This window comes from Xenia sp. Carnegie-2017, unplaced genomic scaffold (genome assembly GCF_021976095.1).
Source record: "Xenia sp. Carnegie-2017 unplaced genomic scaffold, XeniaSp_v1 HiC_scaffold_2, whole genome shotgun sequence".
NCBI classification, from domain to species: domain Eukaryota; kingdom Metazoa; phylum Cnidaria; class Anthozoa; order Malacalcyonacea; family Xeniidae; genus Xenia; species Xenia sp. Carnegie-2017.
In genome coordinates this window covers 4316307-4339893 of record NW_025813482.1, presented here as the reverse complement: position 1 = coordinate 4339893, position 23587 = coordinate 4316307, and the positions used below count along the sequence as shown (strand labels likewise).

The following is a 23587-nucleotide window of genomic DNA, read 5'->3' as shown; positions in this document are numbered from 1 at the left end:
GAATATTTAACGAGGTCTCAAGTTTTGACTTTTAAAATTTTTTTGGGCTTTCCCACAGCCATGCATTGGTGTTAACATGTGAGATAGTAATAGTCGATTATTTATTTACATTGAAACCTATAGCAAGTAGGGCTGTTTTAGTGGCTGCCAACGCACACAGGGCTGCTGTTAAATTAGAGTCGGTATGGGAGTCCAGCACGAACGTACATGGTTGAGCTTTCAATTTCTAGTTTGAATAAACAGTAGTAATGTGCACGAGTTTAGCTTGCTCTGCTGCATGTCTATTGTAAGATTAGGGCTAGCTAAGTCAGAACGTTGTTCTGCAGTGTCAATGATTTTAAAACAAGAGGGTGAATGGTTTTTTTCTGCATGAAGGTGATTTTATGAGTTGTCGAATATAGATATATGTGAGTTTCATAGTTTATACAAAACTTCAAAACTCGTATCTTGTGTTTTGCATACTATATATTATGATTCAAGACTGTGTGGTAAACGTAACGTTAATTATCTTTTGAAATACGTTGAAGCGTATTTACTTACATTATTTAATTCAACATCTCAGTATTGTCGGTATAGCATGTTTGAAATTTTGGATCAGCAGCTAGGCAATGACTTAAACCAGACTATCTCTTTAACTGTTTTGGGAGTCTTTATTTTCTCGCCATAAGAATGGAAATACAATCAACAAATAACAACTTTAAAACTTGAAGCTATATAAGCAGCTGTCGTCCGAAAGTTCATTTAAAAAAACGAACGTCATTTAGAAAAATCTATAACATCTCGCAAATTTTCAATAGTTTGTACTGAAAGTTCATACATGAAATGTCTGAGTTTCTATGTCTATCAGTAACAATTTTTGAAATTAAACGTATTATTTACAGTGGACTACACTATTTTTAAAAATTCAGAATCATCCATCAATTTCACAATCGTCTTTCACAATTCATTCACAGTCAATCATCATAAAAAACCATAACATGCATTCGCTTTGCTAATATCCTGCATAAACTGATACGTTGTTTTTAATTATGAACTACAGTAAACAGGGTTTTTTTCGTTGTGACCGTTGTGATGCGTGATTATGAACTACAGTAAACAGGTTTTTTTCCTTTGTGACCGTTGTGATGCGTGATATGAATGTTTATTTAGCAATTGTATAAACTCCACATCACTCTTCATTGTAACGGACAAAACGTTTGTCCAAGGAATAATCACGAAAAAATATTCAAATGTTTGATGGCAGTTTGCACATAGGCATTTCCATCGTTTTGATAAGGAATATATGTATGGTAAAGGTCTTGATGTTTTTAAAACATGCTGTAGGGAGAAATTTGTGCAAAACAGATTTTGAGTAGCCAAAACTATCTGAAGTTATTGATCAATTAGTTCATCATCTGAACGTCAGATAAAAAAAGTAATTTTCTTAATTACAGGGGACGATGTTCAATGTCTCTTAGTAAATTTACTGCAGCTAAGTGGCATCTACATTAACTTGTCATTAAGAATAAGTACAGCTGGCTTACTTACAAGAGCTTAGTAAAGAGGCTCTCCTTTTCCTTAATCATTTTCAAATTATTTGTTTAAGCGTTGTAATATTGTATAAGGAAGAAAACATGACTGAATGCGATAAGACATCATGTTGCAGAGGAAGATATCACAGGTCTGTGACATGTTCAAATATTTTTTCTTGTTTCGTTGAAGAAGGACAGCGTCACTTCATTAATATTTCCAATTTTTTCCTGAGTGAATGCATATTGGGTTTTATTTGTCTGACGAACTTTCATCTGTGAGCACAGTCATTGTCACTGTCACTACAACTCAACTCAACTCTTAATTTTCTTCTGTTGTTGTTGTAAGATTTGCATTTCTGTAAATTGTACCACTGGGCTACTGTCTTATTTCCAGAAATGATGTTATTCCACTGTATTGTTGTATCGCTGGAACATGAATCACGTGTCATAACAACTTTCCCCAATGCAACGTCAGCTTTGTCAGTCCTTCGCTGTTTTAATGTAATTTGAAGTTTTATATCACATAAGTTAAACCCGGTAAGATCAAATAAAACGACTTCGTTGTAAACTGGATTTTTCGTCGCAAGCATAGATCACCTTTCGCTTTCTTTGGTTTTTTCTTAAATGTAAAATTGTCACCTCTGCATAAATTCCTATGAAAATAAGGTTTACAGAAATTTAAAAAATACTGCTAGGATCAACAAGCATGTTCATAGCGTATTGCAGGTTAAACAATAAGAATCGTGTATTAAGCCCTTAATAACCGAGCTCGAGATCTTTACGGAGAAATATTGTACAGAAGTTTTTTTGTACAGACTGAGCCCGTAGAGCGAGGTTTGTACAAAAAGACAGAGGTCCGATATTTTTCCGTAAAGACCGAGAAAGCGAGGTTATTAAAAGGTTTATTATATGGCATTATTTGACCTGAAATTGCTTTCTTTCCCGTCTTTGCTGTTTTTTACGGGTTGGTTTTCACTTTTCTAGTTTTTGTCAGTAAAAAAAGAAATCGTTTCAAATTTTATCGTCTGGATAGTTAATTTGTTTTATGAGTGTTTTTCCTTCGACTCCCATTCGTAAATGGTTATTTTTTCGTTTTTTTCTTGCGTTATGCTGTTTGCTTTACAAAGTTTCTTTACATTTCACTGTAAAATTACGCGTTTTTGACCGTGATCGATTACGAGAAAATAATGGACCGGCAAAAATGTTTCTGAGCCAATCAAAGCGCGCTATTTTTCCGGAAGTGACGCCTACCAATGTTCGTAATTTTTGCATGTATGCCAAGTTATACGTACCTTGATTATCATCTGACATTAGAATGAGATTTTGAGCTTTGAATACCACCACCGTTACCTGTTTTTTAGTAGAACAATATGCAACTGAAAATAATACAGCACCTTGATTGCGATACATACTGTTATCTTGCAAATCCTACGAAAAATAAAAATTCATAACCTTCCACATTAAATAAAATACCACTTTTTGGAAACTGTTCATTTATTAGCGAAATTCTTTTCAAATATAGCATCTGCATGAAAGTCTGATGGTGTTATCTGCACAATTTTGTTTCTATCTTGGCCCAACGTCCGTCAATATAATACTTATTGGGTTTATAGCAAGTTAGGTCATGTTGTGTACAATGACTCAATAAATCTGTTCAAAATTCTCCTCTAAATTTAATACAAAAGCCGTATGAAATACGGAAGGAGAGTGAGCTAACATATAAAAGACAAAAATTTGAGAACCCTCTACAAACTTTAATTGAATCTTAAATCAGTGCAATGCAACCACACTTGCAAATTGCATTAGAAAGGATCTGAATCAAAATTTTCCAGTAAAATTCAAGAACCTGTCTCAGATCACTCTTAGCAAAGGTTTTCATCTTTCAGGGCTATCGCAGATGACCATCGTCTCTCTTTACTTTAATAATGCATGTTCCCACACACAATCCAGATAAAAAATACTACTTAGGTTAAAAATGACGTTATAATAAACTTACTCTTGTTATTCTTTGAATATCTTTACAATAAACTGTTTCTTCGCCATTATTACCATCGTTTTTAATGTTTCCAATACCATGTTCTACCATGCCCAAACATTCACCTTGTGAAAAGTTGTCAACATACCAAACAATAAATCTCAAAACCGTTTTCTCCATCTTGTCAGTTGCCACACTCATTTCAAAATATTCGTCAAAACGTGGACTGTATGTTCCCTGTGCAACTTTGGACCTTATTTCTTGATTTTCTGTATTGTTGCTGTCGTGTTGTCTGAGATTTATTGTGACGTAAACCTTGAGGTTTTCACTTCTCGCTTCAGGTAGCTCATCTGCACTAAGAAGTTTTATTGTCAATTTTGAACTAAAACAAAGTAGAATGTATGCTTTGAAATCATTGGGTTGTTTTATAGAATTATAGTCTCGCACGAACTGTTCCCGCATTACACGGTATTCGTTTATTAATCTTTTGGGAAAGTGTAAAATCGTCAATTTCTCTAATTGTCAAATTGAAATATTCTTTTTATAAGAACGCCACATTTTCCATGGTAGCGCTTTTACAGGTAACAGAAACATGTTAGAGGCTAACTTGAGGTTTTGGCACATTTCACTAAGTAAACAAAATTTCGGTTTTCACTATTTCTGAGACGCATTTTCACGCTGTAAATATGGCTATCTGTAAAACAAGGAATGGGGAATGGAGGAATGGGAAAACCAGGAATGAGAAATTTTACAGATTCCGGCTTTTCTCATTCCGGATTTAACAGATTCCGGGTTTTCCCATTCCTCCATTCCATTCCCGATCCCCATTTCTTGTTTTACAGATAGCCCTGTAAATATAAATGATTATGTAGGCGAGAAGTTAAATTTTGCTTCAAAAGAATAACAATTTAGGTTTGCTCGCCTTTTCTCAACGTCTTTGCGTTTTGGACCGGACAATTAAGTCAGATTTTTGAAAACGTCATTTATTTCTATCATGCACTACTTTCTTCAATTCTCGAGTAGTTTTTGCTCGATATAAAGGGGCAAACTCACGAATCAGTATAATTTTACTGCTTTCCATTTAAAATTTATGTCATTATGGACAATTACAATGCTATCATTAATCAGGACATGTCATTAAAGTAAATTATCCATTTTGTCCTATAAAAGCCTTTAGTATCCATGCAGAATGATTTGTTCTTCAATACTCTTATAACGAAAAACAATTATACTAACCTTTTCAAAGAAGGATCTGATTTGAGAGTAAAAGAAAAATAAAGCTTTCCAAGATTCTCTTTACTTCCAAGGAATCTTTGTGTTGGGTAAATGTACTATGAAATCGCAAAAAAATCTGTCAATATACAAAGTTATTAATGTAAGACTGTCCGTCGCATCGTGCATTTGCAATCTTCTAATTAAATAATGTATTCCTATACAGTATACTCATTTTATTTATTGAACGAAACTAACAGTAAATGATTTCGCTTGATTTCTGATAACAAATGATGAAAATTGATGATGTACACATTTTCGCATTTATCTCGTGAAATAATCCAAAGTTTAAATAACGATAAGCCAAACTATGTTTAATCTCAATTATACAATCCGTTTTCTTTACCTTTAAACTTGGAATGAAATTGTTTAATCCTGAGCAATATTTTCAAAACTTAACGTGAAATAACTTTCAAATAGCTCTTATTGCTTTTTCGTAAAAGATCCTTTGTGTAGACCGTAACTAAGATTAAATTTAACAATCCTACCTCAGTTTCATCCATATCACTGTCCTCAGTGTAAGGTACATCACTCTCATCTTCTCTCATTATTTTTCCATAAGGTTGAATAGTAACAATAGTGATTGTACCTTGTGGTTGTTTAATTTTTTCATTTCTTACATCTGTGTTTAGTCTTTGATATTTTTTATTCAGAATACGACTGCCAAATCCTGTTCTTTCATCTCTCCAGTCCAAAATGGCGTTGATAAATCGCAGGCAAAGAAGAGAAGTCATGGTAAAGAAAACAACAAGCAGGAAACACCATCCAATGGCTAAGATCGTCTAAAGGTATATTTCGTAAATTTTTCTTCTTGTATTTCAAACAGTATCTAGTGCTCAATATTGTTTATCATCGTTAACAGGTATAGTCTTTAAGCAGTTATAAATTTCAGGATATGATATTTATAAATTAGCATGTATATTGCGTTACCAGGAAACTGAAAGCAAAGACTATGCCCATTCAATAATTCTAGCGCATTTATATCATATTATTTTACCAAGTTCTGAAACTATACCGACATTATCAATATGTGTGAAATCTAGCACTTCGAAACAATTAAGAAATTGACATTTGTTTAAACTGTAAAATTAATACGGATTGCCGTCAGCCACGCTAAAATCATCAATTTTGTCCGCAATAGAAGCCATATCCATATTTTCATCGGCTTCAACTGTAACTTTATATCCATAAATTTTTATAAAGGTGTTTTGTTTTAGATAACTTTATACATATATATATATAAATATATGGCTTTATAGAGCCGATTTAATGTTGTTAGTAAACAATGTTTAAGTTGCTTGGCGATGTTTAAGGTCGCGTTGCTTTGAAAATGATTTTGCCAATGTTTTCCAAATAAACTTTGTTTTTGCCTAAGATTTATTGATTGGAAGAATGGAAGAGTGATAACAAATTGTGCAAGTGAAGACTTCTGCCAAAAAAATTTTGTTCATATTTCATGAAGTATGTCCGTCGGCACCATTGGTTCATTGGGATGTAGGAGACCATTTGGCAAAAAGTTTTTACAGTTTGTAGTTGACGAATTCTGTCAGTTGTCAAACGATAACTTGTTTTAGCGTAGATAAAATTGCTGCCTTAAATCTAAATGCAGAGAACGCTAAATTTTCAATTTCTGTCGTATTCTCGATCATTTGTCTTCAAATTAAATGATGTCAAACGACAAGATAAGACTAATCAAGAGGCCAACCAGTACAAAGGGGATTTTCCTAGTTTCACATTGAAATGTTTCCTTTCCCAATGGTTACTTTCAGAAAGACAACAGAAGCTTTGTAAAAAGTAAAACAACATGTAATCATTTTGTTTTATAACTAAGTACCTATATGAGTTATAAATTTGACCGTCAACTTTTATGGAATATAAATGAATACTATCCTGTTAATCTTGAGGAATTGTCACTAGAGAAACACGAACCAACAATAGAGCCAAATATAATCTGCCATGAAGCGATAACACCGTCATCAGAGAAATAAAATAAGTTTAGATTCCAATAAAAGTCTTACGTATTTTATTGATTAAAAAGTTGTCACGCTTGGCGAATTCGCATCGTCTGTCGTGGTTATATTTCAACTCACGCAATGGTGTGTTCATTGATATTGTAACCAACACTTTTAAACTAATGCAGATATTATGTTTCTAACTGGTGTTATAAACAAAATGTTCTAAAAAACATTGCTCCAAATTACTTAAGTTATGTGAAATGTAGCGGATTTTGGTCTAACAAACTTTTTGTTGTATGTCAACAAATTACTAAATTTATTATAATTTAGAACTTTTATGTGATAATTATAACCATGTATAAAAAGATTGATAAGCATTTTTTTCATTGAGTTGCCATTAGGATGAATTTTTATAATTGATTATTTATACAATACTGCTCAAACCTGCATTCTGCATTCACTCGCTCTTTGCTTCCTGTTTATTTAAAACTCGTATAATTCCACTTTTGTCTTGTGTATTTCATGGTTATTCCCCGATTATTGAACAATAAGCAATGAACGATTCATTTAACGAATAAACTTTGCCGACTCCCTTGTTATGCATGTGGTGGGCTTCATGCTGTAACGGTTCATTGATCACATACTGATTGTAGTCTTTGTTATTGTTAATTAATCATGCAAATCACCAATGTTGTGTTTGAAATAGTCTCAGCTAAAACATCTGATGGTTATTTAAGACGCACCAAAACCAGACGTTAATTAGTAAATGGATATAATACATAACTTGCTTTTCGATTAACTATATGACGACACTTTTCATGTATTTTTGAACACAGTAACGCTGTTGACCTATGGACCAAGCTCTTCAAATGCTTTATAAATTTAATCTGTGATAACACTTCGCTCTCATTCTAAGAACTTCGAGAACAATCCCCATAATTATTCACAACAAAGCCTGCTTCGCTTTTTTTAATTTTATTGAGGACAAAGTTGTCGTTTGTCATGGTAAATATGTAACTTCTGATTATTTTGTTTTTGATTTAGACTATTATGTACAAAGAATAAGTTTGGCGCATAAGGATCTCTTTGTTTACATTGTCACAACAAGTAAATTCTCTAGAGATCGCGTTAGGCCTCCCATCAAATGATCTGAAAAATAGTTTGAAAGAGTCAGATCAAAGATATTTCGAAAAAATTGCGCCTTAAAACCTCTAGAATACGTCATGGCACATACGGGACACTAGCGCCTCTCGGAAAAGCAATAGTTCTTATCAAAAACGTCTGACGTTCTGGGTTGCAAACCTGTTATTTATCAAAAGCACGCTTGCCAGGAACAGGGGTGTGTTGCTATAATTTTGCACGGGGAGCTCTCTGTCATAAACGAGCAGAACGAGCAGAAAACATATTGTTTGTTACTGTTTCCAGTTGAAATAAACAACCACGAACTACTTTTTGTTACAATACTCTGGTATGTAAAGGAATGATCAAGCGTATAAAATCACAAATCATTAACCTATTGGAGGTGAAACATTTAAATAAATGCTTCACAATTTCAATATATGAAATGTTGAAGAATTACAAAAAGGAGCTGAGTCTCTTCAACTCGAGAGAGGGGGTCGGAATTTCCTTCTTGAGCTTCCCCTCCAATACACACCTGACGCTTGCTGAGCATTTACGCAAAATGAAAACTATAACTTTGAATTTTGGATATTTGTAGCAAACCACATACTTAGATTCCGATGGAATGAAGTTGGATAATCTTATTGACACATTTGATAAATAATTTGATGACAAAGTAAACCGAGAACACAATGTATGAATTTTGACAACATTATGACGTCATGGATCTTGTCAAAAAATCTTATCTCACTTGATGAGGGGAATAAATTAACATATAAATACATCGCCAGCTGCATGATGGTGAGCAATTGAAAAATATGAAACTTTGATGCTTATGCTTATATTAAAGTAACGATAAAGGTTCACAAAATTACTTTGACTATTCCAAGGCATTAGGTCGATCAGTAAATAAACCTTAAAACTAAAATTTCAACACAATTTTTATCAAATAGTTGTGTCTCGATAAGAAATCGTCTATACCTGTTTCACTAGCTTACATTTGAGTTGATTCGTTTAGGGAAAGAAAGATTTTTGAAGCTAAAATAAACCTAACTATTGCGCACAGAATCATCGTCAAAATCGAAAAATAAAAATGTATATGTTTATAAAAATGTATATTTTTACCGACCTTCTCATCTTTAATCCTTTTCATGTTGGATATTTTTCGCAATCTGTTGCGCTTTCAACGTTACTTACAGGCGACCAAAGTGCATTTGGGCTGTTTGCAAAACACATGCACGTAGCAATGTGTTTACGAATTAAATGAACTAGCTACGGTTCGTGAGTGAACTATGAAGACAACTGCTTGCAATTAAAACATGATTGTCTTCTTTACCCGTCAACAAGGGAACGAGTAGTGAAGAAAATTCAAATAGAAGAATAATTAAATTTGCGTGGGACGCTTGCTACGTATATGTTTAAAGGCGCAAAAATTCTCTTTATTAAATTAAATATTCAGAAAAACAAGGTTTTGTTTTACCATAAATAATTCACGGCCAAGATATTGATGGCCAAAGTATAAATTTGTTCCTTTCATTGCAAGGATTGTGATTAAAACAAAAAAATAATTCCCGACTTAGGATTTTCATTTGTACAAGATCATTACCGGATGAGTGTTTTGAAATATGATAATCAAAGTTGTGCAGACTCGTCAATCTTAAAAATCCTACTTCGAACATTAATCATTTTCATTAAAAGAAAGTTTTTATGTTGTGATATTTTATGTGTGCTTAGAAAATCAACTGATTCAGTAAAAAATACAAGGATAAGCAATAATCTGTAATAGAATAAAATAATACTAAAGGATTTTACCAAGGATTTTACACCAGATTTCGTATATATTTAGACTGTTTCGAGTAACGTTTTCCTATTTTTAGTCGCTTTTTATGAAGATATAACCACAAAATTTCATTTAGTGGTTTCACCTATCAACATCAAAACGTAATTTTCATTTTTGATTTGCACAAGACAAAAACGTTTATAGTGAAGCTGGTACGAAAAGCAGATAGGTAGTTTTTTTCATACTGTCTATTTTTGCTTAAGATTAAATTATTTTTATTAGTAATTTTAAGATTAGTTCGCATATTTATTGTCATATGGCACTGGAAGTCAATGAGCAAGTGACATCTCAAGATGTAAAGAATCGAGGAACATGGTAATGATTTTCGTGTGTCTATGTTAAAGCGTAGTTTTCACATGTGACTCGAGCATAAGCATAAACATAAGAGCTCTCATCTGCAAGTTTCAATAAACTGCAATAAGCACAAGCATAACCACTTTAATATGCCCAGGATACCAGGCTTTAGAGCAAGCACATTTTTGGTAAGCTCTTTAATTTATTAGGCGAACTGTCCGAGACCACCTCTTGATTTGGTGCTTTCTCAATTCCGAGTCTGATTTTGAGCTCAATTCCTTTCTCGTTTTAATAGTATATCTCACTGATGAGAAGAATCAATTGCTCTTACCTTTAATTAAATAAATAAAACAATTTACAGAACAATTGCTGAACAAATATCACATTTGCACTGGTGTAGCCAGCCTGAGAAACAAGCGCTAATATATAAATTTTTCTTTTGCGATTCACTCACTTTAAAAAACAAAAGAAATTAATTTCTAAAAAACTTAATAATTGTAATTCTTTGAAATTTACATAGCAAAATCAAGACTTAAGAGCTAGCTACGCGACTGAATAAAAGTAGAATAAATCATGGAATGACCATAATCACGATATGTCATTCTTCATTATTTTAGATAATTGACCGTGTGCTACATTGATGTAACATTAATGTTATAAATAATTGACCGTATGCCACCTAGCCGTGGCCTTATTTGTTCTTATAGCGTTTTTCCAATGCTGTAAAGATGAACCAGTCGTGTGTGAACCCAACTCAAACCAATGTAAAAGTACAGTTCGATTGTCGAACACTTGCTCCTGGCAATAGCTGAAAATTTTAAAAAGTATTTTTACTTTTTCTAAATTTGCTCGAGTAAGGCTAAATTCTACTTTTTGATTGAACATTGGATTTAGCTCTTGACGAATAACGAACGTCTTTTTCTTCAAGATTAACTTGTCTTTAAGACGTACATCGACTCTAACATAAGGATCTAGAAAGAAAACAGTTGTTTTTGTGGTAGTTTATACAAACAAAATTTCTTCAATACATCTTAGTTTCGCAGAATTGATCAGTTTACTAAATTCAAGGTAAATTATGTTACAAAATTATGACGTTTTTCAATAGCTCTGCATTGTTTTCATCGACACAGTAGCTAGTACTATACCTGGCAATGTATCATGAAGAAGCGGTTGCATATTCGCAACTTTTATGATTGCTAATAACATTTTCTCTGTATTCTTTATATAATGTAAGGACAGCAACATCACTGGCTTATTTCCAGGTACATTTTCTAAGTAATTCTTCAATCTGGGGCTAATGTTTGTTGTATGTCGATGTTTATGATTCTTAAAAAAAATTAAAGAGAGAAATTGCTGGTCATTCAGTGAATGTTGCAGGCTCAATATTTTTAGACTTTTAAACACTTAAGCTGGCTATGTACCACATAGCTCAGTGTATATAGTTATTATGGCGGCGACAAAAAATATTCTTTACTGATTCCCTTTCAACTTTTATTTATTATTTTTATTATATTAGATATTTAAGCGTTTCCCAGCAAGACACGTTAATAAATTTTAACCAACAAAAATGTTGATCAATTAACCATAAACACATGTACATGCACACTATAATGCTAAATTATTGGTTCGCAGATTTTTCCTTACTTAAAATGGCCAGTCTTTTTAACCCAAGAGCTCGGAATTGGTGACAGTTTCTGTTTTATTCCCCATTGATAAATATCGTACAATTTGAACAACTGCAATTTATTCTAACTCATTATATAGGCAATTGCTATTTAAGCAAGTTTTTTTTGTAAAGCTCATAATATTTCTAAGAGGTAGCTATTTCCTTTTTCAAAAAGAGTTGGAAATATTCGATTTCTATTTTTTGGACAATTTTCTCTTTTAGTTTACGTCATACTGGAGCTAAAACAAATTTTTGCAACTTGAAGCAATATACAAAAACATATGCAAATTAAAATGTTCGGGACAAACCACTCGGAGCGAGCTTGTTTATACACGTAAATTTTTTCATTTAGTCACTTTAGTGATCGCCCACAAAACAATTTTTTTCAGAATTTGACTTCATTTTAATAAAATCCACATTTTTCTCCACCTTCTAAAAATCTCATCAATATTTCATATCTTTTATTTTGTGTTATTGAAAACTTTAGTTTATGCTTATACCTGCGTATCCTTATAATTGTCGTTTATAATAGACATTTCATCGGCACTGTCCACCTGTCTGAATAAGGTTTTTTCAAATTGTCTTTTCTTTATCATCATTGACGAGTCGTTGAAACTAAAGATGAAGAAGTTTCATCACAATAGTCTTTTGAATTGTATGGAAAAAATAACTGATGACACACGTTTAACGCAAGAGAAAAGATTTGGCAAAGATAAATGAGACAACATAGTGACATGTTATGACGAGTATGTTACTATACTTATAGAAAATACCCTTGCTAAAGATATAAGAGTAGACTTTTTGTATCATATGACTGAGTACCTCGTAGTTATGCAAGTATTTTAATTATAGTTATAAGAGTACCTTACCTTGGTTCTTCAAATTCATTTTCATTAATAGATTCTCTTATTTCGGGTTGTACACTTTCATAAGAATATTGAACACAGGCATGTTTTATTGATATTTGTTGCCGGCGTAATAAATCTGTATTCGATTTCATCCTGTTCTTCATCTTTCATGCAATTTATGTTTAGTTGACGTTGAAATATTACAAAAAGCAGCCCAATAAACATGCAAATAACAATGAAAACTATGAACCATAACGATGTGTGAGCCATTTCATTCAACTGCTAAGAACACTGTGGCTAAAAGACAAAAAAAATGTGAAAATAAGACTAAACATTTTCAAGTATGTACCTACTGAAAAATTGATAATTTATAATTGATGCACTTGTACTGCACAAATATATAAATTTTATACAAACAGTTTTTATGTTCTCATTATGAAACTTTGTTGTGTTTGAGCTTGGTATTTTGTGTGTTCGTCTTAATGTACCGCAGAAAGTAGAAAGCTGAATAACTATTCATTCCAGTCTTTCTAGAGAAAAATTTGAACTTAACAAAAATATTCCTCGTTTATAGATATCTAACACAATAAATCAATATATGATTGAGAAACAGCGTTCAAAAAACCCAAAACAAAAAAAAGTCCTGAGATTGATGTCCACCTTGGGGCTATATTCACGCACAGTTTCAAAACTCACGGCAAAACGAAATCTTTGTTCATTCTGTATTTGTTTGAAAAATTTATCGTCTTTACTGTAAACAGAAATATTTGCAATCTTATTTATTATTGATTGATTCATTTCAGTGCATAATAGCCAACACAATAAACATCGATTATTCCAAGTAAATGCCGCCCAATACCCATTGCTGTTATAATTTCAACGGTCTTTATCAATCAGCTATATATCCATATACACGAGCATAAAAAATGTTTGATGTAAACTCTGTGATGCGATTAAAAGCACATGAGCTGGATTGTATAAATATTAAAACATAGACATTGATATGTTTATAAGGCCTCCTAGTGTATCAACCACAATAGATTTACATTTATGGAAACTTTACAACACTGGCAATTTACGCATTGTTAAGTTTTCAAAAAGCATTATCAAATCCGGTATGTTGAACATGATATGACGAGTGTATAGCGCAGTAGCAAACTATTGTTCTATCGATGTATATACTCCGAGTGGTAAATTAATGAAATCATAATTCAGACCAACAAACTTACAGTTCACTTTGAATTAGCACCAATTTCAAAGCATAACTCCATTGTACTTTTAACGGACATGATGATTATTCATCGATAATTGCAATTTTATTCACTTAAATAAACTTCTCTTCAAATAACTAGTAACTCTCTCGTTAAACAAAATTATAGTTTAGCCAGATTGTCGCCAAGTCATTAGAAGTTCTCCTCGGGTACTGCTTATAGTGTCATGTAAGTATTACAAATAACATATGCTTTCATGACCATAAGAGGACAATACAACAAGTCATCCATGATTACCCACTTCTTGGTTGACTGGCTCTCCAACAAAGATTGAAATTAACATTAAAGTTCGTCGTCGTTCGTCAACCGATTGTTTGATATTGATGACTTGTCTTGCTTCATTTAGCTGGCAGGCAGATTGATCCCAAGAGAGGTTAACTATTGTTGCTCATATTGTCTAAATGCACTCAAACAAATCTGCCTGCCAGCAAAACGTAAACAAGGCAAGTCATCTGTAATTTACGACCTGAAAAATATCAAATTTCCGAAATATGTTTGAACAGTTTCAATAAAAATGCCTATAATTACTAAATTTGAGGGGAAAATATGCGTGATTTTTACGTTGAGCACATCCACCATTTACCAGCCATCACCTTCATTACTTGCCTTGTTTACGTTTTGCTTGTAGGAATAACCCCAAGATAGGTAAACCATTGTTGCTAGTGTTGTCTAAAGACAGTCGACCAAATATGCCTGCCAGCAAAACGTAAACAAGGAAAGTCATCTGTACATTGTTAGATATTCTGCTGTTCTGGACTTTTCTTTTCTCTTGTATACACACGTTTTTTGAAACTCAGTTTGAATTTATTTTTATTTTAAACGAGTTTAAGACTAATTTAGCTACTAGCCATTAAATTCGTCATGTTTTACTTTTTTCGCTATAAATTTCAACCTGTTTTATAGATTTATTAATGTAAATGGAAAAATCATGTCTCGATATAAACGACGCACTATTTCACTAAGTTCAAAGAAGACAGTTGTAAATATATAAATATAAAGCTATACTGGCCTTTTGAAAACTACGAACATGAGCTAGCAAAACTGTAGTTATAAATTATAATTAAAATTAGGATGTGAGAGCATGCCAGTTTGTTACAGGCTTGCTGGCGTTAATGGCAGCTTTCCAGTGCTCTAAAAATGAACCACTAGCGTTATCGCCTAGCATTACGTCATAAAGAATAGCTGGACGATTACGCAATCTGCTACCGCGTGTTGGCAATTGGTTCTTGATAGAAAGCCTTAACTTCACTTTATCGAGATCTTTTCGTAGAACGTGAAATTCCAACTTTTGATTGTAAAGTGGGTTCAGTTCTTGCTTCATCACTGCCGTTTTCTTCTTCATTATTGTTTTATTTCCAAGCTGAATAGAAACTTTTACGTATGGATCTGAAAAATACAGGCAACAAAGCTATCATATCAGTATGGTTTACAAATTACTTTGTACATGAGCGTCCTTACTTTTGCTGAATGTTATTGTTAAAACAACAAATTTGTTGTGAAAACATCCGTGAAAGTCAACGAAAGAATTCATTAAGTTTGAAAATAGTATAAGACTTGCTGTACAATTTTTCAAAACCAGATCTATGTATATCTGTGCGTGTTTGTCATGATATAGCTTAATATTGCCAAAGCTCAAAAGTTTTTAATTTTAGTTCTTTTTTAATATGAAGAAGCAATGGAACCTTTAACTCAAGAAGTTTTTATTTTTATTTGTGTGCACAAGTAAACATGAATGCATTTATTTAAGTCGTTAATGCAATTTTTTTGCCACCTAAAATGTAAGTAAATACGGCGTTAATTTTAATACAAAATAAAACATAATCCAAAAAAGGGCATTTTGTAAACTTAAATTATAGTTATAGCTAAAACAAAACCATTAGATCTGTAATATTTCGGTTTTATTGCAAAACCATCATTCTGTCTGATGATGGTTTACCGATGTCCTTTTTCGAAGTATGTTTTATTTTGTATTTGATGAAATTGCCTTCACGTTAGTTTTAATGTTTTTGCATTTTGGGTGATTTGTACTGACCAGGCTTTTTATTTTTGCGTAGTAATTGAAGATTGGCCAGTTTAATGATTCCCAAAACGAGATTTTCCTTTGTTGTTTCGTAATACAACGACAAGAGAATCATTGGTTTCATTCCAGGTACATATTCCCAATCTTTAACCAAGCGAACAGTTGATCTTGTTCTTCTGAGTTCATTCTATATCGATTCAATTCAGCAATAGCCATTTATTGTGTGCTTATGTATGCCTTTTTGATTAACATCATTCCATACCTCACTTTCAGTAGAACCGTCATCTGTTGAAACCATTTCATCACCACTGTCCATTAAACTTGTCATACTTAGAGATAAGCTCTTTTGCAGACTTGTTTTACCAATGGTTAATACTTTTTGAACTTCCTTTCCAGACATCAGATCATTTTGATTCAATTCTTCAATTGCACATAATGTAGAACCGATATACCTAAAAAAAATATTGTGGTATATTGATCTATGGTGAAAATAAATAAATGAACGTTAAAAACATACATAACTGAGCTTAATATAGTATGTTATATATTTCCTCTGAAATACTGAAATAAAGCTTTTACAAGACATCTCAAATGATGATGAAATTAAATTAGTGTAAACGTTTCCTGTATCATATTTAGACTTCTTGAATTTATTTTGCAACGCTATCTGATAGCATAGTTTTGTTTCCTTGCTCAGCTGCTAAGCATCCCCTAAGCAAACCCATTTAGTTTAAAATTTATTGATCACTTTATTGATCTGGGGCCTGTTGCACGAAGCCTGGATAGCGTTATCCATTGGATAGAAAAAATCTTCAAACTTGTAAAAAAGGTGTTTGTATTTATCTTACGACAAAGAAATTTCGTAATCTTCGAAACATTATATCATTTCAGTGATTGTTCAGTTCGAGTCTTATACTTTTTGATTTTTAAAAAGTTTTATAAAAGTTTAAAAAAAACTTGCTATCCAATGGATAACGCTATCCAGGCCTCCCCCAACCGGCCCCTGTTCTTTATGACAACATCACCTGTTTGAAAGCTCTCTTGCATCCATGACTAAAATATCTATCTTTTGTTCAGATAGCTCACTGGGTTCAACTTCAAACTCAAAGGTTTCTTGCAATTTTTGACTGCTTGTATTTAAATATACATCAGTCTTGATTGGATTGCTTCCGAAATTAGGAAGAAGACGAACTTCCAAGAATAAATTTATTTTTGTATTATCCTTGCGTGTGGGAAGATCCAACATATTCAACAATCTCACCAGGAGGTACTTCCTGTAAAATGGTCAATGCTTGTTATGTTATATAATTAGGAACAAATAACTATCAACGATGCCTTTTCAAAAAAAATAATGTGACAAACCTATGGCGATCATAGCGAAGAAGGATGCTCAAAGATGCTGTTAGATCAGGTTCAGTCTGAAAATATAAACTTTTCGATAGTACTAAACTTTGGAATACATATTTAACTCAACGATTAGAGCTTTATATAATTTCAACTTAGAATTGTACATGATCCTAGTATGAATTGTAAAAATCTAATTTCGTTTAACTACCGCGATATTTTTCGGATGTATGAACTATTAAAACTTACCGATGAATCATCAGAGTCTTCATCCTGATCAAGCGCAAAACATAGTAAATATGAAATAAGTTACGTTTTAAAATATTTAAAAAGTTGTGTGGCTTGAAAACATTACTACACAATAAAAGGGAAGATTGTAAAAAAATTGACCGTTACATTCACATACCTCATAATGAGGATATCCACGAGCCGATGATGTGTCCTCAGGTTGCACTATCTCAGTTGTGTATTCCAATTGGGCATCCTCGATTACCAATGGAATTGTGGCATTATCCTGCGTTTCAAAATCGTTTTTTTCTGAAGATTTAGGAATTTGCGCAGTTCCCAAAGAACGATGAAATAATGCAGAAAACAGTGCAACGACAAGAAAGAAAACCAAACAACAGCCAACCAAAGATAGTGCGACAATACCATCCACGTACATTTTCGTTATTACAGAACAATATTTGAGTTAGCTGAAATCAAAAAACAATAAAGGACAACTGAATTTTAACCGATCTGGTGAAAATAGGTGATAATAATACTGTCACTTGCAATGAACAATATGTTCCCGTTCAAGTAAGATTTTTTGTTTTTTTCCAAAATTTATAGCGCAGAATCCCAGCTTTTCCTGCAATCTGATTGGCTGTGGCGGCATGCAGAATTTTACAATATCTCTTAATTGTGGGTCCGGAATCCTATAGCTCATAACGTGTGCAAAGGATTGTTTTATTTTGTTTTGTTTTGTTTTGTTTTGTTTTGTTTTGTTGTGTCTTGTTTTTGTTGTGTTTTGTTTTTGTTGTATTTTGTTTTTGTTGTGTTTTTGTTGTGCTTTGTTTTGTTTTGTTTTTGTTGTGTTTTGTTTTTGTTTTGTCTTTGTTTTTGTTTTGTTTTGTTGTGTTTTGTTTTGTTGTTTTGTTTTGTTGTGTTTTGTTTTTGTTGTGTTTTGTTTTTGTTGTGTTTTGTTTTGTTTTTGTTGTGTTTTGTTTTGTCTTTGTTTTTGTTTTGTTTTGTTCTGTTTTGTTTTGTTGTGTTTGTTTTAGAAAAAAATTATAAGCCAGCTTTAGTTGCAAAAATATTTAAGTGAATTTTTTCAAAGGTAAAGTGCCGCTATCAGCACAGGTGTGCTGTCTATTGTATCGGTGAAAAAAAATGTTCAATTTTGTCAAATCGTAGTCTTGTTATGGAGGTTTAAAGTTGCATTTTAATGAAACTTGTCCGTCGTAGCATGAAGTCTGGGTCTAGCCAATTTATGACGTCATCCAAAGTAGTTGGTATTGGTTGGTATATATATATCTTCTATTGAGAATCCCTGCATAACGTCACAAAGTCGTTCCACTTCCACACTTTTTGAACGACGGACAAGGTTCATTAAAAGGAGCATTTTTGCTAACTTTAAACAGCCATAAAAATGAAACGACTTGACAAACTTAAAAACTTTTTTGTCTGTCACATTGGAGATCACACCAAAATTTAATATCTCAATTAGAAATTTTTGTAGAAAGGGGCACTTTCGCAAAGCTTGTAAGAATAAGCAAAGTTTTGATTGTTTTCTTTGTTTCTTATTTCTAATTAGACAGTTTTTTATGGCATTACTTCATTTATTGTTTATGTCGGTCAAAAATGGGAAAATTCTCTATCGGTCTCAAAAATATTTTTCCATCCGGACCTCCTACTGCAAATAACATGTATGTCTTCATATAAGTTGAGCTAGCGAAGAATAATGCTGTAAATTTGTAATAGATGTAAATGTATATAATTATATAACTGATACGTGATTATTTGACTGGTATGAGAACTTTATATAAGACGTATAAATATGTACGACTATATAATATTATTAGTATAGTATAAAATGTAGCATATGATGAATGTCAGTCTTTAGAACTTAGAACTATCATACTACACTAAAGCTATGTGCTTAGCAAAATGTCAGTCGTGCCAAGTGGCGTAAGCAAGCTGCTCTCGTGTGCGCGTGCTGTTTCCGACGACTTTTGCCATTCCAGGCAGGACTGGCAAATATCTATTTTTTGCCACGCGTGGCGAAATGCTTTGTCGATTTGTCCGTGTGCGGCGGCTTTTGTGTTTCCATTACAGCGCATGCTCGATAAATTTCATATCAAAGGAAAAATAGGGGCTTGCTCAACTGAATGAGTTAAATTCTGCGTCACTTTATGGTTCTGAAGAAGACGAAGTAGCACTTGTATGCCTGTTGCTTATTCTCCGTAGACACTGCATACGAGATTCTTGTTGTAAAACATGGATGATTTTTTATTTCGTCAAAAGCAGACTCTTTTTTGTCTCCGTTTAAATCTACTGATCGTTTAAAGTTTATCATCCAAAATTGCTCCTTCGACTGAATCATGTTGTTCAGTCGGGGCCGCTATTTTGGTTTGATGTGAAATATATTGAGCATGCGCTGTTTGGAAACTCAAAAGCAGTTTGCTTCAAGACGCCGCACACGGACAAATCGACAAAGCATTTCGTCCCACGTCGCAAAAAATATGAAACATGTTAGATATTTGCCAGTCCTGCCTGGAATGGCAAAAGTCGTCGGAAACAGCACGCGCACACGAGAGCAACTTGCTTACGCCACTTGGCACAAATGACATTTTGCTGAGCACATATCTCTCGTGTGCGCCTGACTTAATGTATATATATATTGATATTTATAATGTTACAAGTTAACGCGCAGTTGTATATATTTGCATTATTATAAATATAGATAAAAAACTCGCGGATTTTGGAATGAATAAAGCGTTAGGGTTAACTATAAGCAAGCCATGATTTTCAGAGTATTACTTCGTTCTAGTCTCATGAACAGCAAATAGACTTACGAACAAAACACTCAAAACCGTAGGAAGGCAAGACTAAGACATACCTCTTGTTCCAAGAACAACGATTTAATACTTGACACTAATCATCCGCATGAAACACATTGCTTTTATTTTCAATGGTTTTATCGCAATATAGAGTTAACTCGACACGTTTCTATTTGACAAGAGTATACATAACATTGTCTTGGTTCAACGCTCTGTTGCTCCTTAATAAAGGGCGAAAGTTGACACATCAATTTAATTAATAATTTCATAATTCATATAGTACAGACATAACTTCGAAAGGTTTTCTCCTTTACAATACATGAACTAAATGCTATGTTCTCTCATAAACGAAATTTTGCTGAAGCTTATTTTCGGAAATGCTAAATTTCTACTCAAAAAGAAAATAGAACTTTACAGTGTATTTTAGATAAATTTGTAATTTAAATGAGCTTTGGCACCAATTATATGGACTTTGCTTCGGCCAACGCCTTTGTCCATGCCATTGATTGGAAACATAACATAGATGGTGCATGGAATATTTGGGAAATATACAAACTAGAAGTTGCTATCGCGAGGGGGAGTGCTGCTCCGACCTCTTGTTTAGAAAACATTGCACGGTTCAGACCGTAGTCACAGCCATTGGAGCCAACTTCGTGTACAGCATTCTAGGTGGTTTCATACATAAGTTATGATTGAGTGATTAGAATGATAGACAAAGAAATTTTACATGCGTGTCTCTTCAACTTTTAGCTTTGCGTTGGCAAGGTTTATTTCGCCATGTTTAGAGTTTTCTTTCTATCTGAAGGCCGGTTTACACGTTCCGATTTGTCAGATCCAGATGTTTCGGTTCCGTCTTATGATTGCTGCTCAGACGGTCAGTAGTTTTGTTGATATTTAGATACGTTTGGATATTTATAATCTTGAGAGCAGCCATTTTGTGTCCAGTAATTTATCGATATATTTGCGTACTTTTCTTCTTGTTTCCAAGTCTTTTTCAAATATATATAATTAGGCTAGTCGGCTTCCTCTGATCTTGTCGGTCAGATGAGAATAGAACAAGTTCTATTTCTATCCTCTTTTTTAGATTGAAGGATCCGACTGTCGGACACTAACTTTATATGTGCTCACACGATCCGTTTTTAGGATCCAACAAAATCGGATCCAACAAATCGGATCGAGTGAACGGGCCTTAATCAAACGTTCCATACCTTATTTGGAATACATGCAAACAAAGGCACGCGTTCTGAAAGCCGACGGTTGATTTCAGGCAAAGGTGTACTTTGTCTAATGTAGTTGGTATGGGTTGATATATATATCTTCTATTGAGGATTCCCTGCATAACGTCACAAAAGTGAGTCGTTGCACTTTCACACTTTTGAACGACGGACAAGGTTCGTTCAAAGGAGCATTTTTGCTAACTTTAAACAGACATAAAAATGAAACGACTTGACAAACTTAAAAACTTTTTTGTCTGTCACATTGGAAATCACACCAAAATTTAATATCTCAATTAAAAATTTTTGCAGAAAGGGGCACTTTCGCAAAGCTTGTAAGAATAAGCAAAGTTTTGATTGTTTTCTTTGTTTCTTATTTCTAATTAGACAGTTTTTTATGGCATTACTTCATTTATTGTTTATGTCGGTCAAAAATGGGAAAATTCTCTATCGGTCTCAAAAATATTTTTCCATCCAGACCTCTCACTGCAAGTAACATGTATGTCTTCATATAAGTTGAGCTAGCGAGGAACAATGCTGTAAATTTTTAACACATTTAGAGACAAAATGACTGTCAACAAATGCTGTCTTGTGATCCGATATGATCCATTTCTGGCAATGGTGATACACTGTTCTAACTTTACATTTCCATATTTTAACTTTTAAACCTGCGTTGAATTCACTTTGCTTGTGTACAAACGTTTTTCAAAAAAAACTGAATGCATAATCTATGATTTGCATTCCGTAGTTCTGATACGAGTGAGAAGCTTTGTAACTGAAGGGAGTTCAGTTCATCTCCCAAAAAACTTTACTTTCAACGGAAATCGGTTTGCCACAAAAACATCACTCGGTGGCAGTGCCACTCTAAAGAATGGGCACAACTGGGTCCGTGCCAAGGGGCAAAAAATTTTGTGGCAACAGAATTTTTTGGGCCCAAAAATCTTTATTGCTTGAAAACTTTCAAAATTAAAGTCTTCAAATTCCATCACATCAAACATATTTTTAATAGATGTAAATGTATATAATTATGTAACTGATACGTGACTATTTGACTGGTATGAGAACTATATATAAGACGTATAAATATGTACGACTATATAATATTATTAGTATAGTATAAAATATAGCATATGATGAATGACAGTCTTTAGAACTTAGAACTATCATACTATACCTTCAAAATTAAAGTCTTCAAATTCCATCACATCAAACATATTTTTAATAGATGTAAATGTATATAATTATGTAACTGATACGTGACTATTTGACTGGTATGAGAACTATATATAAGACGTATAAATATGTACGACTATATAATATTATTAGTATAGTATAAAATATAGCATATGATGAATGACAGTCTTTAATTTTGAAGGTATAGTATGATAGTTCTAAGTTCTAAAGTCTTCAAATTCCATCAGAGCAAACATATTTTTAATAGATGTAAATGTATATAATTATGTAACTTATACGTGACTATTTAACTGGTATGAGAACTATATATAAGACTTATAAATATGTACGACTGTATAATATTATTAGTATAGTATAAAATATAGCATATGATGAATGACAGTCTTTAGAACTTAGAACTATCATACTATACGACTATAAAGCCCGGTGCACACTAAAGCTGTGCTTAGCAAAATGTCACTCGTGCCAAGTGGCGTAAACAAGTTGCTCTCGTGTGCGCGTGCTGTTTCCGACGACTTTTGCCATTCCAGGCAGGACTGGCAAATATTATATGTACGACTATTTAATATTATTGTTGGGCTATTATGTTCATATTGAAAGTATAGTATATGATGAATGTCAGTCATTAGAACTATAATACTATACGACTATAATGTATATATATATTGATATTTATAATGTTACAAGTTAACGCGCAGTTGTACATATTTGAATTATTATAAATATAGATAAAAAACTCGCAGATTTTGGAATGAATAAAGCGTTAGGGTTAACTATAAGCAAGCCATGATTTTCAGAGTATTACTTCGTTCTAGTCTCATGAACAGCAAATAGACTTACGAACAAAACACTCAAAACCGTAGGAAGGCAAGACTAAGACATACCTCTTGTTCCAAGAACAACGATTTAATACTTGACACTAATCATCCGCATGAAACACATTGCTTTTATTTTCAATGGTTTTATCGCAATATAGAGTTAACTCGATACGTTTCTATTTGACAAGAGTATACATAACATTGT

General features: G+C 32.9%; 3 protein-coding genes across 4 annotated transcripts; all 3 read right to left on the bottom strand.

Annotated features, from left to right (window-relative positions):
- Positions 1-773: 773 nt before the first annotated feature.
- LOC124440571 (synaptotagmin-15-like) lies at positions 774-9192 on the bottom strand. Its single transcript, XM_046990966.1, is given in 7 exon segments — positions 774-2104; positions 2106-2164; positions 2804-2939; positions 3508-3868; positions 4723-4817; positions 5247-5540; positions 8962-9192. Coding segments are annotated over 7 exon segments (1293 nt in total). The 5' UTR covers positions 8986-9192; the 3' UTR covers positions 774-1780.
- Positions 9193-10274: 1082 nt separating this feature from the next.
- On the bottom strand, positions 10275-14130 carry LOC124440737 (synaptotagmin-2-like). Its single transcript, XM_046991168.1, has 5 exons — positions 13710-14130; positions 12502-12777; positions 12133-12247; positions 11112-11292; positions 10275-10937 (listed from the first exon to the last, which is right to left on the bottom strand). The coding sequence occupies exons 2-5, from the start codon at positions 12642-12644 to the stop codon at positions 10621-10623; spliced, it is 756 nt and encodes a 251-aa protein (XP_046847124.1). The 5' UTR covers positions 12645-12777; positions 13710-14130; the 3' UTR covers positions 10275-10620.
- Positions 14131-14533: 403 nt separating this feature from the next.
- LOC124440584 (synaptotagmin-6-like) lies at positions 14534-23587 on the bottom strand. Of its 2 annotated transcripts, none has more exons than XM_046990984.1 (8): positions 23449-23587; positions 17522-17810; positions 17365-17388; positions 17134-17189; positions 16797-17045; positions 16034-16223; positions 15784-15958; positions 14534-15137 (listed from the first exon to the last, which is right to left on the bottom strand). In XM_046990984.1, the coding sequence occupies exons 2-8, from the start codon at positions 17777-17779 to the stop codon at positions 14818-14820; spliced, it is 1272 nt and encodes a 423-aa protein (XP_046846940.1). In that variant the 5' UTR covers positions 17780-17810; positions 23449-23587; the 3' UTR covers positions 14534-14817. The 2 variants fall into 2 exon arrangements, with proteins under 2 accessions (XP_046846940.1, XP_046846939.1); XM_046990983.1 differs by lacking the exon at positions 23449-23587 and adding an exon at positions 20216-20365.

Bases quoted from the DNA above. Each gene is read 5' to 3' on its own strand.
- LOC124440584 (XM_046990984.1), bottom strand. From the start codon at position 17,779: ATGTACGTGGATGGTATTGTCGCACTATCTTTGGTTGGCTGTTGTTTG. The intron at 17,190-17,364 runs GTAAGTTTTAAT...TTATATTTTCAG, and splicing joins AAGACTCTGATGATTCATCG to ACTGAACCTGATCTAACAGC. The intron at 15,138-15,783 runs GTCAGTACAAAT...TGTATTTTTCAG, and splicing joins ACGCAAAAATAAAAAGCCTG to ATCCATACGTAAAAGTTTCT.
- LOC124440737 (XM_046991168.1), bottom strand. From the start codon at position 12,644: ATGAAGAACAGGATGAAATCGAATACAGATTTATTACGCCGGCAACAA. The intron at 12,248-12,501 runs GTAAGGTACTCT...CTTCATCTTTAG, and splicing joins AATGAATTTGAAGAACCAAG to TTTCAACGACTCGTCAATGA. The intron at 10,938-11,111 runs GTATAGTACTAG...TTTTCTTTCTAG, and splicing joins TCTTCATGATACATTGCCAG to ATCCTTATGTTAGAGTCGAT.